The sequence below is a fragment of the Barbus barbus genome (genome assembly GCF_936440315.1).
Source record: "Barbus barbus genome assembly, chromosome: 28".
In the NCBI taxonomy this organism is placed as follows: domain Eukaryota; kingdom Metazoa; phylum Chordata; class Actinopteri; order Cypriniformes; family Cyprinidae; genus Barbus; species Barbus barbus.
In genome coordinates, this window is record NC_136756.1 from 26,100,772 (window position 1) to 26,118,626 (window position 17,855).

Sequence of the window (17,855 nt, forward strand, 5' to 3'; positions counted from 1 at the left end):
TACATGTAGCTTCTGAATAAATAATTGCCTTTTATTTCGCCACTGTAATAAAGCCAAAACAAATTATTACAAATTGTTCTGGAAATGTACATAAGTTGAGAGTATATTTCATACATGTTTGTTAACTCACTATTAGAGAACTGCTGGATGCAATCTGAATTTATATTTATATACTGCTTTTCACAGCATGTCCTTGTCATTAGTTTTTTTTTTACTGCTAAATTAATTTAATTCAAATTTTAATGTCTTACTGTTACAAATGTTGTCAACTGAATTATGTAAATGCATCACATTAAATCATACTTCATTAATTGCAAGTTACCACATCAAAAAAATGTTGTAAAATCTTTTTTTTTTTCTCCTTGGTACATTTTTCATGGACCAAAAAGTTTGAAAACCCCTGCATTACATCACGGATCAAGAATGATTCTGATTGTCACTTCAGAAAAATAAAGAAATAAATAACTAATAGAAGAACTGTCTGTATATATGAAAAAAGAAACTTTTATTTTACCCACCCTTCATAAAAATCTTACTTTACAGTGTTTCAAAAACTGAACTCGAGGTTAAACAGACCAAAAGAGCAAGATAAGATTTACAATACAGAGATGCCCTCAGAAACACCTCTAGCTTACATCCTCTATTTATAAATAATTTCAGACTATTATGTATATTTTACATCTTATTTTGTACAGATCTCCAGGGGTAGAGGTTAAAAAAAAAAAAATAGCTTTAAACATTTGAATTCAAATCACTCAGAAATGAAAAACAAAACGTTGCGCTGACATAAAAACTAGTCAAATGTTAACTGCATCGATTTATCTCCTAGGAAGAATTACAATATAGGTAAACCGTATAAAGGCAGATCAATGAAATGTCCTCCGGTCGGATGTCTACTGTAGGCTGGGAATAATACGCACAACAGCAAAACTGCCCACAGATGCACTGCGGATCGCTGTGCCATTAGTTGCACTTTATCATGCGTAACAATTCAGTCACATGAAAGCAGGTGTGATTAACAACAGGACAAAAAAAGACCAGAGTGCATCTTCCATTGCATAAAAACACTCATGTAATGAGAATCCTGAAAAAAAAGACGTAAAAACATAATGAAAGATAGCGTGCTTGCTTTGGGGTAAAAATTAAATTCAGCGTAAGGTATAAATAAAAAATAAAAAAAACTGAATTTTTAAAGGTTGAATGATTTTGGTTTAAAATTGACTTCAAACAATTTTAAATTTGAACGTACAACCCCAAATTTATCACAATAAAGGCAGTACAGAACACAGAAACAGGAAGCCCGTTCTTGCCACAGTACAAAATAATTAATACGGTAACTGTGACTTTATCATACAATTCAGCCTTTTTTCCCCTCAGAATTATGAGATATAAACTCAGAATTCTGATGTTCTTCCTTGCAATTCCAAGTTTACATCTCGTAATTCATTTTCACTCTAAATTCTGAGTTTACATCTCGCAATTCTGTTTTATCGTTTCCGCCACACAAAAAATAGTGAGTTTATACAATTCGAACTTCTCAGAATTCTGAGTTTATATTTTGCAATTACAAGAAAAATAGTCTGAATTATGACATATGAAAAATTCTGAATTGGTAATAAAAAGTTGCAATTACCTTTTTTATTTTTTTTATCCCATGGCAGAAACAAGCTTCTATGCATTTCATAGTACTACAGTAAACTTACAATAAACTACAATAAGGGCACCTGGGAGGTTAAATTGGTCCATAAAATGATTGAGAGGTAGTTTAAATGAGAACTGAATGTATTTATGTCCTAATCCCAGCTGGAGAGCAACGAAAAGAAGAGATTTTGGTAAAACTCAGTGGTTTGCGAGTCCTTTCTCGAAAGTTGTGTAACTAACTTCTAAAAAGAAAACAAAAAAAGAAGCACCATTTTAGATGTTGATTCATCATGGAGGTCAGAAACAGCTCTGACTGCACTATAAGCACTATAAGAACTGGTGGAAGAGTCTATCAAACTACTTATAGATGTTCGAAAACGTAGAGTAAATTCTCTGTTCAACCCTCTACAGGCTGTGTGCATTTCGGACACTGTTCCTCGTCCTTGGGAATGAGCAAATCGCACAGAGCCGCTCGCACGCTCATTCTGGGCTCCCACGGAGGACCCATGTGGAAGTTCTGGTAGCCCTGACACACGCCCAGCTTCTCCAAGTCCAGCAAGAGCGACACCACGTCGTCGACCGTCTCCAGGCAGGTGGGGTGGCGCGAGTAGATGGCGTGCATCAGCAGCAGAGGCTGGTTCTGAACGCTGACCTGGTAGAAGAAGCCCTTCTCGATCTGGACCACCGTGTCAGCCATGGTGGAGAGTTTGGAGCACTGCAGGAGCTGGAGGACGGGGCCTTTGGCCATGACGCCCACCCAGTGAGCGGGCAGCACGGTCTGGCCTAGGGAAGTGAACAGCTCCATCAGGCCTTGGTCTCGGTCGCAGTCGCTCTCTCCTCCCGCCAGACTGAAGATCTGGGTGATCTACAAAAGCAGATGTGACATTTGCGTGGTCTGACATGGTTGGTAGCTGTGGAAGTCTCTGACTGCGCTGAAGACACAAGTCTTATGAAATCATCATAATCATTTCATCTTGAATGATTTACATTCAAGTATACAACGGATGATTTAGACACTTTTGGGCACTTTAATAAAATGTCTGAATTACACTGTATACACAAAAAAAAAAAAATTAAACCATAAAATCAAAGAACATCAAAAAAATGTCAGGAAACAAAATACGAACTGGTGATTTTTAGTGAATGTATGAGGAGTTCTCCTCAAGTTTACAAAGCTATAAGAATAGCAAAAGATGAAGATGATCCACTAACGCTTTACAAACACAATGACAAATATGCATAGTCCTTTTATTAAATTAATAGATAAATAAAACCTCCTTTATGTGGAATAGTTTACTTGAAAGTGTGCTTTTGCTTTAAAAATTTTTAGATATTTTATTATATACAGTGGGAAAAAAATTATTTGATCCCCTGCTGATTTGGTACGTTTGCCCACTGACAAAGAAATGATCAATCTATAATTTTAATAGTAGGTTTATTTGAACAGTGAGAGATGGAACAACAACAAAAATCCAGAAAAATGCATTTCAAAAAAGTTATAAATTGATTTGCATTTTAATGAGTGAAATAAGTATTTGATCCCCTATCAATCGGCAAGATTTCTGGCTCCCAGGTGTCTTTTATACAGGAAAGGAGCTGAGATTAGGAGCACTCTCTTAAAGGGACAGCTTCTAATCTCAGCTTGTTACCTGTATAAAAGACACCTGTCCACAGAAGCAATCAATCAATCAGATTCCAAACTCTCCACCATGGCCAAGACCAAAGAGCTGTCCAAGGATGGGACTGTAGACCTACACAAGGCTGGAATGGGCTACAAGACCATCACCAAGCAGCTTGGTGAGAAGGTGACAACATTTGGTGCGAATATTCACAAAATGGAAGAAACACAAAATAACTGTCAATCTCCCTCGAACTGGGGCTCCACACAAGATCTCACCTCGTGGAGTTTCAATGATCTTGAGAACGGTGAGGAATCAGCCCAGAACTACACAGGAGGATCTTGTCAATGATCTCAAGGCAGCTGGGACCATAGTCACCAAGAAAACAATTAGTAACACACTACGCCGTGAAGGACTGAAATACTGCAGTGCCCGCAAGGTCCCTCTGCTCAAGAAAGCACATGTACAGGCCCGTCTGAAGTTTGCCAATGATTCAGATGAGAACTGGGTGAAAGTGTTGTGGTCAAATGAGACCAAAATCCAGATCTTTGGCATCAACTCAACTCGGCGTGTTTGGAGGAGGAGGAATGCTTTCTATGACCCCAAGAACACCATCCCCACCGTCAGACATGGAGGTGGAAACATTATGCTTTGGGAGTGTTTTTCTGCTAAGGGAACAGGACAACTGCACCGCATGAAAGGGACGATGAACGGGGCCATGTACCGCCAGGGCCAGGGAACTGAAGCCAGCAAGGGCATTGAAAATGGTTCATGGATGGGTTCCAGCATGACAATGACCTAAAACACACGGCCAAGGCAACAAAGGAGTGGCTCAAGAAGAAGCACATTAAGGTCCTGGAGTGGCCTCACCAGTCTCCAGACCTTAATCCCATAGAAAATCTGTGGCGGGAGCTGAAGGTTCAAGTTGCCAAACGTCAGCCTCGAAACCTGACAATGACTTGGAGAGGATCTGCAAAGAGGAGTGGGACAAAATCCCTCCTGAGATGTGTGCAAACCTGGTGGCCAACTACAAGAAACGTCTGACCTCTGTGATTGCCAACAAGAGTTTTGCCACCAAGTTCTAAGTCATGGTTTTCAAAGGGGTCAAATACTTACTTGACTTATTAGAATGCAAATTAAACTTTTTTGAAATGCGTTTTTCTGGATTTTTGTTGTTTTCTGTCTCTCACTGTTCAAATAAACCTACCATTAAAATTATAGATTGATCATTTCTTTGTCAGTGGGCAAACATACAAAATCAGCAGGGGATCAAATTATTTTTTCCCCACTGTAATGATGTTCAAGTTTGTCTGAAAAAAAAAGGCTGGATATGCAAAGAAAGAAAAAATAAAATGAAAATTATATAAATGAAATAATACTGTTAAAAATTTGAGTCAGTAAGATTAAAAAAAATATTATATTATAAAATATAATAAATAATATTACTTCAAATTTAAGGTATAAAAATAACAAATTAATTAAAATTATAGGAATGAATTAAAGAAATGAATACTTTCTTTCAGCAAATATGCATGTCACTGATCATAAGTGACAGTATTTATAATGTTACATATAATTTCTATTTCAAATAAATGCTGCTCTTTTGAACTTTCCACTGAAAAATGTATTATGGTTTCCACAAAAATATAAAGCAGCACAACTATTTTAAGAAATGTTTGTTGAGCAGCAAATCAGCATATTAAATGATTTCTGAAGAATCATGTGACACTGAAGACTGGAGTAATGATGCTGGAAATTCAGCTTTGATCACAGGAATAAATTACATTTCAAAATATATTCAAATAGAAAATTATTTAAAATTGTAATAACATTTCACAATATTATTGTTTTTACTGGATTTTTGATCAAATAAATGCAACCTCGGGATCAGAAGAGACTTTCAAAATTTTCAACAGTACTGTACTCAGTAGCAGTGAAGACAGACTCACCACCGGCGTGGGCTCCTGTTGAAAATCTGACACGTGCTGTTCTGTGTTCTGAGGTTCTTCTGTGTAATGTGATGGTGGTGATCCCACTCTCACCATCTCAATCTGAAGAAAACCGTTCTGAGTCACATCGTCCCCCATCGGCAGAGAGCTGATAACCTCACCCATCGGCAGCGGATTGTTGTTACACAGAGCTACCGATCCAAGCATATGAGGTGCCGCCGGCACGCCTGACACGTTGTAGTATAATCCCTGTTTGTGAAACACAAACATCCGCTTTCAATGGCCACCAACACAAACCATACATAACTGGATGTTGCAAAATTTAACTTTCTCTGGAAAAACCGATGACTGGCTAAAAAAAAAGAACTAGATTTTTTAAGGCCTATGAAACTCGTTTCAGAACCAAGTCTAGAAAATGATGACGAAAACCTTACCTGAGCATTGAGTCCAGAGGTGTTTGAGTACATCTCATTAGACACCATCACTGACCTCTCACTGGCCAAAATATCAGGATCCTATAAAAAATAGTTATTATTGAAATATAACATTAAATACAATCATGAATATATTTAAGAACCTAATTAATTCATATTTCTGGATTGAATTACATGGTTGATGGTGACTTTGGTGTAATGCTGCAATCTCCTCATATCGAAATAACCATAATTACTGATCATTTTCTGATCCCATATCCACAAGCTGGAAACAAGTTGTGAAATGAATGGCAGCTCTGATGTTTCTCACTTGACTTTTGTGATGCCATATGACCAAAATAGAGGCAGTTTCAACACATATTTCTATAATGGCATTTTATTTCAGGCACAGTTCTATGCCCTTACACAAGCAGTTAGTTGTAAATGAATGCAGTGAGAAAATTTACCGTCATCAACAACAAATTAGCACATGCATCCATTTCGCTATTCCAGAGAAACTAATAATTTAGTTTATCAGCTCCAGATCTGTGAGCATGTAATTCCATCTTCAGGTGAAAGCAGCATAAAACTACACTGTTTTAGTGCAACATTTAAAAATCAGAAACCTCCTCTGTGATGGACGGTTCGTCGTCATCAATCACGGCCTCGACGAACACATCTTCTTCATCTTCCTTAAAAGTGTAATTCCATTTCCTCCTTCCTCCCTTCCTGCCATTCATCTTATAATGCCTCAAGTCGTCTTCATCAGCATCCTTATCAGACACTTCGTCATCATCCTCCCAAGGGGGAGGATGTTTTCTTGGTCTACCCCGTCTCTTGAGCTTGGGTTTCACATTTTTCCTTCTTCGTGGAAGGGATGGATTTAGCATTCCCTGCATGATACGATAAAACGAGAAACGTCTTGCCAAATGCATCTTGCATATGTGTACTTGGCATGTGGTGATTCCATTAGATGTTAATCACATAAATACGTACATTTGCTCTATGAGCATGAAGCTTTGACTGAAACTTGCACTGACGTAAGCGACATTTCTGCCTTTTCTTGTTACTGCCACCAAACTTGGGCTTGTCCATGCAGAAGTCACATTTGCCACAGTCGTCTTCAAGAAGACATGCAACACACTGCCGGCACATCCTGCGATTGCGTTTCTTTGCAGCCTGAAATCAAGAGTAGACAGAGAAAATGTGTTTTTCCATTAATAAAGATTCTGTTAGATGTGAGTAGACCTTAAAAACAAAGGTTTCACGTGGTTTTATGAGTTCAGCGATAACCAGGAAAAGAATATTCCATGTCTAATTCATAATATGCTTTAACCATGTAAAGTCTGACACATCAAATCAGCTGATAATAATCAGAAAATCATATTTTTTTGAAATGGAAGAGTTTATTGAGCCTTTAGCCAAAATAAATAAAAGTATGCATTTGTTAAAGAGGACCTATTATGCAAAAATCACTTTTATAAGGTGTTTGAACACAGTTGTGTGACCGCAGTGTGTGAAAACAACCAGCCTATAATGTTAAAAATCCACCAACTCATTTTTTTAGAAAATCAATAAATCATAAACAGTCTCTCCAAACGAACCGTTTCAGATTCTCCCTCTGTTCACGTCACCGAGGAGCTCACGATCAGAAGTGGGATTTATAAAGTTTGTGATAGCATGAGACCAGCTATGCTATTATTTTTATCCCGCCGTGCTCCCCGTCTGTGTAATTCATAAAAGCAAATTTATTATGCACAGTATAATCAGATGACTGACTTTGAAACTGAGCAGTTTTCTGTAAAGATAACAGGCTTGTATTAATAGTGGAATGTTTATTTGCAAAGGCTAGCACTGCTAATGCAGAGCTAGAGCTCTAGAAGCTCCGCCCTCTTCTCCGGGAGCAACAGCTCACTCAAAGCAACACACTCAAAACAGTGTTAAAAGTGGCAATTTTAACAAGCTGTAAAAATTTATCTGGGGTATATTGAGCTAAAACTTCACATAATAGGTCACCTTTAAAAATATACATGATATTTAAAATTTTTTTGGCTGATACATCACACTTTTATGGTTCATATATTATGATAGCAGGCAATATGGAGCTAGAACAAAATAGAACAAAAATATGCAATTTGGTGCAATTGCAGATATTTATATGAAATTCTGATAGCTTGGAATGTAAATCAAGGAGATCTTACAACAGTATAGCAGACTACTTACATAAAATGCATATAAATATCAGCTGTCGCTCTATATCTTCCAGTAATATTTCACAGTAAGATGATATTTAAATGCTTAGTTTTATGATCAAAGCGCTGTAGTGGTTGCTGTGAGAGGAAACATATAATCCAATACAATGATGACTGAGGGACAAATAAACGTTCCTCAAAAACTTGATGAGCATATTTCATGCTCACATTTTAACATGACTTTTCTAAAAAATTATGTATGGTTAATCAAGTAAACCCAAGTTGCTTCAATCCAGTACATGTTCATCTTAAAATATTATACATCTAGTTTATTAAATTCTACAAAGATTTTCAGCAGATATCAAAAAACTTTTTTACATCTGACATTTTTACAATTATACTAAAAGGCCCCTCACTTGCTAAAAAGGTATAAACTATCAAACAGATGACAGAACACATGTGGAAGATTGTCTAGGTTAGAGATTGTGATGCTGAACCACTCACCCAGTCATCCTCATCGTCATCACCATCAGGGACAAAATCCTGAAACACACATACAACAAAAACCTGGATCAGTCTTTTAAGCTCTGCTCTTTTTCCTGAATATGTTGCAACAGTGGTGAAGTGTGTCATTTCTGCACTATAAGCAGCACAAAATGAATCCACCAGTCTCGTGAATGAATAGTTATACACTGAACTGATTTACATTGAAAAGGCTTGAAGTATGCAATACACGGATTTAGCTACATAAAGCATGTACACTCACCGTTTTTACCATTTTCTTGTATTTGGGATGTGGTTTCTGCAGGAGACAGAGTGACATTATGGTAATGGTGTTAAGTAGTTCAGCTACTGACAGATTATTTGATCATCTTTGGCAATGCTTTTGTGTATGCTGCAGTTTCATGTGTCAGCCTAAAAATGTTATGAATGTGTCCATATTATTATTACCAGCATTTGTTTTCTTGGATGTTTTGTTTTCCCAACCTCCCACTGATCCTGCCCCACCTTGAAAATAATAATTAAAATAAAAAACATTCAAAAGCATAAAAAAATTATGCAAAGGAAATATAAACAGAGGTGTTACATTCAACAGAATCAGAAATAAAGGGAAATAGTGTTGCTAGAAAATAATCAAGAAAATAAAAGAATGAGTAAAGAATGCTAGCAGAGAAATCAAGGATAATCTGGCAAACTGTTTTAGCTCATATATTGAGAGCAGAAATTAAGGGAAACTAGGTTGTTTTAGCTCAGATATTATAACGCAAAAGTATCGCCAAAGCCTTATACCTCTCATACAGCTAACATGAACACAGACAAAGCAATACTGCTTCACTTACACTTCACAACAACAACAAGAGCACAGAAAAGATGAGTGATAAAGGCCATGAATGACTTTCTGGAAAGCACAATAAAAAAAACTTTCTATGCAATAGCATTGAGGCATGGGGAAAAGCACCATCTTTACATAGGAAATGCATAAAAAAATTTGCTAAATATTTTTTTTTATTAAAATATAAAATATCTTGGTAACACTTTACAATAAGGTTCATTAGTTAACTACATTAGTTAGCATGAACTAAGATTGAACAATACTTCTACAGCATTTATTAACATTAATGTTAATTTCAGTATTTACTAATGCTTTATTAAGATCACAAGTTGTGCTTGTTAACATTAGTTAATGCACTGTGAACATGAACTAACAATGAACGACTATTTTTGAACTAACAGTAACAAAGATAAATAAATACTGTAATAAATGTGTTGATCATTGCTCCTTCATGTTAACAAATGACACCTTATTGTAAAGTGTAACTGACATATTTAGTATATGCATGTATAAAACGTATGCACATACTAAACTTTAAAAGACAAAATATGATACATTTTGACGTTCAGAGATGGAAAAAACAGGATCAAAACATAGATCAATACCTCTGATCTTATTTAACAGATGAATCCCAAATTTTGTTTGGCACATGAACTTCCTGTTTTATCCCAGTCTTAAAAATTAGTGACAGAAAGTAAGGAAAAGCAGGCCTGACAGCTCTTGCGACGACTATTTAATGGTACATACCTTCCTAAACACAATATTTGGAGGAGAGTGCTTCTTCTCTGCTGCAGAAATGAGAAATGGAGAAATCAGACAACACAAACCACACAAACATCAAACTTATCCTCTGCTGTTTGCTGGAATGAAGAGTGTAATTTCAAATTCCCATACGTTTAGTCCTGTAGCATCTGAAGCACAATGTGTCTCCGAACTTCTGAGCAGAAAATGGGCCGCCACAGCTTTCACATTTACTAAAGAAAGACAAACAACTTTGATTTTATGAAGGTATGAAGGAACTTTTTTAGGCCAAGTAAAGTACATTTTAAAAATAAATTGAAGGGAGTATGTCAATAAGTTGTCTAAAAGTACATTTGTGCACTAGGGTGCCTTTGCCAAAAATATAACTTTTGGGTTTTTCAGTTATTAAAAATAAATAAGAAAGCCCAGCCCAGGTGAGAAAAAGAAACGCAAAAGTAACAATGCATTACTTTCCATAAAAAGTAACTGTGTAACTAACTACTTTTTTTTATGGAGTAATGCAATATTGTAAAACATTACTTTTAAAAGTAACTTTCCCCAATACTGTTCATTAATTAATTTTACAAAAACAACTGCTTATTAAAGGTACTTGCACACTGAGTCCGAAATTTTCGCATACGTTTTTCCGTATTCGTCATCCTTTCCTATCAAAATGCATGCTACGGATACAAAAACACAGAAAATCGAACCTGATCCTAATTTTTTTATGACGGACGAAGGTTTCGGAGGCAGTGTGTAAACGTGATTGACACAAGGTGAGGTCAAATAAATTTTTTTACGTGCAAAAATTTCAGACTCAGTGTGCAATGGCCTTAACACTTGCAGAATATCTCTCCTCCCACCCTAGAACCTATACCCTAAAATATGGAAATAATGTACCATCTGATCAAACTGCAAAAAAACTCAGTATTTTTGTCTTATTTTCCAGTGCCTTTCCACACGGAGCGTGAAAATGGCCTTAAATGTCTGATCAAGATTGAGTTTAAGATTAAAACAAGAACAATGGGCTCAACTTAATTCAAGGGGAAAACAAGTTTTGTTCATTTTGATTCTCAAAAAACAAGATTTAATTTCTTCAATTTGCATCCCAAGTAAATATATCTTAATTTAGTTTAGATATTTATGTCAAATAAAAAAAAACAAGACAAAAATAATCAGACATATTCATTTCTTGCAATGCATGCTTTGCAGACTTTTTTAAAGACCTTTTTAAGGCCTTAATTTGTGGAATGACGATTAAGGACAACTTTTTAAGACCTGCAGAAACCCGGATGCGTGAAGGTCCTAGTTCAAACTAGAGCATATAAAATAGACTTTCTAGGTGGTATAAAATTAGTCAGATTTGTTCACCTGAGAAAAGGAAGACTTTCCTTTATGGTCGCTCTTCCATTACGTGTAGTCTCCGGGAAATTTGGTGAATTTATAGTCTGATCTGAGAATGTATCCTGAGATTTTGTAGGACTAATGGGCTCCAGAGAGGGACAAAGCCAGAGTCGAAGGGGCGGCTCAGTGCCATCTTTCCCAGGTTCAGTAGAGGAAACGATCTGTTGGGAAACATTGCCCACTTTTACAGCTGGAGAGTGAATGAAATTCCGTGTTCCAGATGTGTCGATATTGAGCGGCGAGACCCTCGTGAGGCGCGGAGGGCTGGGAAATTCAGCGTTGGGGGTCTTGGAGAGGCTGCTGTCCCCTGTAGGTGAGATGGGGATGAGTCTTTGGGATGTCGACGTCGGGTTGTCAATGATGCTCTTGGGTGTTCGAGGTAAAACCTCAGGCGTGTGGGTTGGATCTGGGACGGGAATGGCAGTTCTTGATGCGAGACTTGACCGTGTTCTTTCCGGTAGAGTACAAACAGTCTACATATGCCAAACAACCACATAGAAAAGAAGAGAATCTTTTAAAAATATCATAATAGTATCATACATGGTTAAATTAAATTATTTTTTTTAAAATAAAAAAAATTCTGGAACTTTTACTCATGGTTATTTAGAAAAGTAGCAGTCTCTCAACTAATTAACGCATTTAAACAAAAATGTTGATTTTATATTAAATTATAAAATTCACAAAAAAATCCTATAAATAGAAAGACTTATTTACATATGTGACCCTGGAGCACAAAAGCAGTCTTAAGTCGCTGGGGTATATTTGTAGCAATAGCCAAAAATACATTGTATGGGTCAAAATTTTTCTTTTATGCCAAAAATCATTAGGATATTAAGTAAAGATCATGTTCCATGAAGATATTTTGTACATTTCCTACTGTAAATATATCAATACTTAATTTTTGATTAGTAATATGCATTGCTAAGAACTTCATTTGGACAATTTAAAGGAGATTTTCTCAAAATTTAGATTTTTTTGCTGCCTCAGATTCCAGATTTTGTTGCATCTCAGCCAAATATTATCCTAACAAACCATACATCAAAGCTTGTTTATTCAGCTTTCAGATGATGTTTAATTCTCAGTTTTGAAAAATTGACCCTTATGACTGTTTTTTGTGGTCCAGGGTCACATATAGCAATTAAGCAGCAAATCAGCAGATCAATGTAAGAATGAATTCTGAAGCATCATGACTAGACGAGCTTTTCATTTCAGGAAATAATTACAACAGAAAATATTTCACAATATTAGTGTTTTTATCTGTATTTTTGATCAAATAAATGCAGCCTTGGTGAGCATGAGTCTTCTTTAAGAATCTTTCATCATTCCAAACTTCTGACCCATTGTGCATACATAATATTCTTTCTAACAATACAAACAAAACCCAAATCAAGACAGATAGCTACACAAACCTTAGTTTTAGGGCGATCTGCATGCAATCCTTTCTTGAATTCTAAACGAGTAAGTCCATGTCTAGCATTTCTGGCAATCGGAGGCCGCCCTCTGCGTCGTTTTACTTTAGGACTGTGAGGATATGGAAAGTGCGAAAGTCAACATAATCAACAGATCTAAGGCTGATGTTACATGGGGCAACTTTTTGAACAATGTTGCCAGGCAACCCTGGGCTATGTTGCTGTCAACGGGCAACCAGGTGAGACACAGGACCCACAACCAATCTAAAGTATCCAGACAGTATTGAACGTTTGATCGTTAAAAAAATTTCCCCTGTGTGTCATCAGCCTATGGACAGTTATTATCAAATTAATTTAAATGTTCATAAAAAAAAAAAGACTTAAAATAGGGTCCAAAAGTGTGAGACCACTTGTAAATATACTTCTATTTGGCACTTTTTTAAATATTCAGTTTTGAGTGAAAAAGTCAACAAAAACATGTAATGCATTTCTGAATGTCTTCATATTTGGATTAATGAAAGCACTCCTGAAAGTTACACAAATAAAACTTGATAATCATATTCTACAGCATGATTTGAGAAGCTTCAAATGGAAGCAAAAGAAATCTGTACAAATCTTTACAAAGAAAATTTGATATTTATTATTTATATATTAAGTCATTTATGTTTTAAAAATAGTATTTTACTAAATAATGTATTTTATTTTTCATTTATTAATAATAAATATTGACATGTGATCTGCTGGGTTTACCATACGTGACCCTGGACCACAAAACCAGTCTTAAGTGTCAATTTTTCGAAATTGAGATTTATACATCATCTGAAAGCTGAATAAATGAGCTTTCCATTGATGTATAGTTTGTTAGGATAATATTTGGCTGAGATACAGCTATTTGAAAATCTGGAATCTGAGGTTGCAAAAATCTAAATATTGAGAAAATCACCTTTAAAGTTGTCCAAATGAAGTTCTTAGCAATGCATATTACTAATCAAAAATTAAGTTTTGATATATTTACAGTAAGAAATTTACTAAATATCTTCATGGAACACGATCTTCTCTTACTTAACATCCTAATGATTTATGGCATAAAAGAAAAATGCATATTTTGACCCATACAATGTATTTTTGGCTATTGCTACAAATATACCCCAGCGAATGGTTTTGTGGTCCAGGGTCACATATTTGGTGTGAAATTAATCACGTTGTGTGAAGTTTACACACTACTATATTGTGACATAATATTGTTATACTTCTAACACAAAGTATAATATATCCCACTAAAATCAAACAAAAATGAGCACATACACATCATTATTGGTCTTTCTGGCGATCCAGTCACTGCTCTTGACACCTTCACCACCATCATCTTCATCCTCCTCCATTGGCTTCAGCCAATCAGGCGGTGACTCGACCATCACCTTTCCAGGTGCACTGTTCTCCACAGCATTATCCTCAACGACAGTATCAACCTCTGCTATAACCGGCACAGTCTCTTCCGGTTTGGTCGTCTCCGGTTCAGCTGACGCCCTGTTCCGCTCATCAGTCATGTCTGATCCCGTTCTCGGGCCTTGAGGCCTCTGTATTACTAGTAGATTTGTGATACCAATGGTTTTGAGTCATGCCAGGAAGAGTCTGGATGCTGAACCGCGGGCTCACATTTTTAAACGAGAAAAATGACTTTGTTCTCCATAGAAGTTGGAAGTAGAAATTTCATCAAAATGTTACGAAGAGCTTGGGTTGCATAAAATGTCAAAAATCCAGTGTTTCATCCATGTCTTTAGTGGTTATGAATTATTATACCTGTAAAGAGAATGCAGACAATAGAAGGAAGAACTAAATTAAACATCAAATTATAAATTATTATTACAGCACAGTCTGTGGTCATTTTTCTGGTTAATGCATTTCTAAAGAGATACTGCATTTCTATCGACACACTTTGTATTGAGATGAACTGCAAACCAATCACACATACAACTTAACAGTCACTGATGACTAAAGAGAAAGATGATTTTTTACATACTTGTATATACATACAAATCACTATTTTATAAAAACACTTAAGCAACAGCTTCTAAGAAAGTCTTTGCCAATGCAACGCAACCGATGCAAATAAAGCCCCTCTATTAAATTGGGCTACTGCAAAGACTCAAGCTAGCAGAAACACGTTACACTAGCGTGAAGGAGAATATTTATAGAACGGGGCTGAAACGAGCGGTTGCCATGGTGACAGAATTGAGCCCAGCAGCGATAGCAGGGAGGTCAATACAAATGGGCTGACAACATTCGATATCTGCAATGCAGCGCAATTACTATGACTAAGAAATGCGCTACAGTGCAGCAAGCAGCCAGCACTTGTTAAAGTTTGTTCAATGGAAAATACTTCATTTCCTGACACCCTAATTATATGTAATTAAAACAGACTAACTGTTTAAGACAACCGCTGCTTAAAAAAAACTGTTGAAAGGTTGACCAATGTAATAAGCACTTTCACAATTAGAAGAACAAAACAGATGTAATCAACATCTCAGCAATAATAAAATCTCGCTGTGGGATTCATCTCAAATGTGGGTCACAGGGTGATTTGTATATGATTATTGTATATTTATACAAATCAGGGTGATTTGTAGAGGTCAATACTTGATAAGATTTAGGGGTGTTAAATTATGGAATAATTTATCTCATCTAGCAAAAAAATTTTCCTCTTTAATATGTTATAAAAGCTCATTTAAATGCTGCTTTGTAATAATTCATCTAGTATTTTATGTACCATAGATGGTTTATTTTGAGTATATTCAGTTTTTGTTTTTCGACATATGTTGTAATGCATTTGTATCTATATATTTGTTATTGCAATCTAGCTCTTCATTTAGTTTCATGACTTTATTTGTTTTTAGGTGGAGCCCTTTGGGTTTGTTGCCTCTCCCTGCACAGTATATGGATTGTATTATATATTTTTTGTTTGTTTATCGTGTTTTTATTGTATATATATATATATATATATATATATATATATATATATATATATATATATATTTCCCTTGTGCAAAATAAACTAAACTATATTGTAAAAATGATGATTTCTTGATAAGGTTAGCAAGTCAGTAAGTAACTCACCGAATCGGTTCAGTAACATTAAAATCTCAAACGCTGAACTTAGCAGCTCTTTATCAACACACTTTTAGTTTCTTCATCTTTTTAACTACTAAGAAGAAAATATACTGATCTAGCAATTTTCAGTCATCTCTAATATAACCAAAAATGAACAAATGCTGCGGCTAATAGTCAACACAACTTTAGGCCTAGTTTCTTCATCTTTTACTAAACTAGTCATTTCTGTCATCTCTCACACATAGCAAAAATGTAACAAATACAGTCGCTCATTATCAACACAACTTTAAATTCTTCATCTTTAAGCATAAAATGTATGATAATTTTCTAAAGAAAATATGCAACTGTGAAACAGATTTTTCCAAGTTTTGTTAGTAATGATCAAACTGTAAACTCTTCTGGATAAGCTCATTCAATGTAGTCACAATTAATGTCTGTTAGATTTTCACACATATCTCTATAGATTTTGTTGCAAAATATACAGTTTGACTTAGTTGCTATGAAACACAGAAATGCACCACAATAAACCTAAAAAGCACATATTTATTAATTCAAACTATTCTAAAATCAGTAGATTGTCTCAATTACACTCAAGAGACACTCACATACTGAAACACAAAGAATAATAAAAACTAAATGCACGTTTAACCGTTTTCCTTTTGATGTGATGCAACAGAAGCAAAAACTTTCGTTTGCATTTTGATTAGCTATGCAATCATCAGATCACTGTTTATGATCATTTGGGAATATTGTGTTGTTGCTCTGGCAGTGTGAGATAAAATAATCGTTGTTTAAGCTTTAATCAATTTTTACAAGAAGTATGCCCCAAGAAGAGTGACGTTTCATACACATTAGTAAACATATTCTGCATTGTATTTAATATTTAGATGCGAAATCTGTTAAAAGTTGACGATGCTGTGTTATTATTAATATTATTATGCATATATGTTTGCAATATTTTTTTAATGACTTAACACGCTAATTGCAAGTTGATTTGTTTGGACTCGTGGTCTTAGTACCGATAGAACAATTTGCTGAAATGTTAATAAAATAGCGCGATGCACTTTTTTAGTGCAAATAAACTTCAAACTTAATGTTATTAAATATTTTGTGCAATTCCTAACATTTCCGTCTTGCGATAACGTGATAAAAATGAACGGTGAGCAAAACAAACAGATCGTAAGAAGTGTCGCGAGCCTCCATTGCAGATGAATGCTGTCCCGACGCGCGTGCGATACAACGTGACATTTAACGACGGAACAATCACAACTCGCGCGTTTTGCAAGCGTATTCCATTAGCAACGTTCTTTATTAATTGTGACAGATGTTAAAGACACGATAAGTTTATTTTGCACGACTCCACAACGTCCATTTCGCTGTGCTGAATGAGCTCAAGCAGCCCCCCCTTCACTGTTGACCCTCCCCTTCCACGCTCCCCATTGCTTTCAGCGACGCAGCCTCGCAAACGACTTTCTGCTGCACGAAACCACGCCGATCTTTCGATTCTTTTACTACAGAAATATCTCGAAATTACGACGCTATCTGCTTTTTTATAAGCACGCGTTTTTGCCATGCACGAAAGCAAACGGTGCACCGAAGACCCGCAGTATTTAGACATTCTTACCTCATCGCGGCTCGCGCAGTCTTTCTCTCCGATCAGCGATACTTCGGGGATCTACTGCGCATGCGCTACACAAGCATCGTGGGAAGTCGGTCCTGACCGAGGTTTCGAACAATTATATTTAGCGGTAGTTTTTCTTGCAGCGATACTCCTTTAATGTAAAACAATAAAGCTAGAATAACAGTAACTGCAGGTCCTCGGAGTTTGTTGGTTGGTCTATTTGATAAGCGTGTGTAGCGTTATATGAAAATCGCTGTCTCGTGCATCGCTACAGTGAATTATAGCGTGCCATCGCCCTTTATCCAAGATTAATAACACCAGATTTTGTTCCGAGCATATCTGAGTTATTAGTTTACGGAGATACTTACCAAAAATTATACCAAATGACTTTTGCACATACTTAGAATCCAAATCCGAGAGGGACT

General features: G+C 35.9%; 1 protein-coding gene across 2 annotated transcripts; it reads right to left on the reverse strand.

Moving 5' to 3' along the window:
- Positions 1-14: 14 nt before the first annotated feature.
- LOC306848158 (uncharacterized protein) lies at positions 15-17,491 on the reverse strand. 2 transcript variants are annotated; one of them, XM_079382530.1, is made up of 14 exons: positions 17,434-17,491; positions 14,007-14,501; positions 12,702-12,813; positions 11,260-11,765; positions 10,042-10,121; positions 9,895-9,935; positions 8,766-8,822; positions 8,581-8,616; positions 8,319-8,357; positions 6,619-6,801; positions 6,249-6,515; positions 5,644-5,724; positions 5,210-5,458; positions 481-2,506 (listed from the first exon to the last, which is right to left on the reverse strand). In XM_079382530.1, exons 2-14 carry the CDS (start codon positions 14,246-14,248, stop codon positions 2,039-2,041), a joined length of 2,361 nt encoding a protein of 786 aa, XP_079238656.1. In that variant the 5' UTR covers positions 14,249-14,501; positions 17,434-17,491; the 3' UTR covers positions 481-2,038. The 2 variants fall into 2 exon arrangements, with proteins under 2 accessions (XP_079238657.1, XP_079238656.1); XM_079382531.1 differs by lacking the exon at positions 8,766-8,822 and having other exon boundaries at positions 15-2,506.
- Between the last annotated feature and the right edge of the window lie 364 nt (positions 17,492-17,855).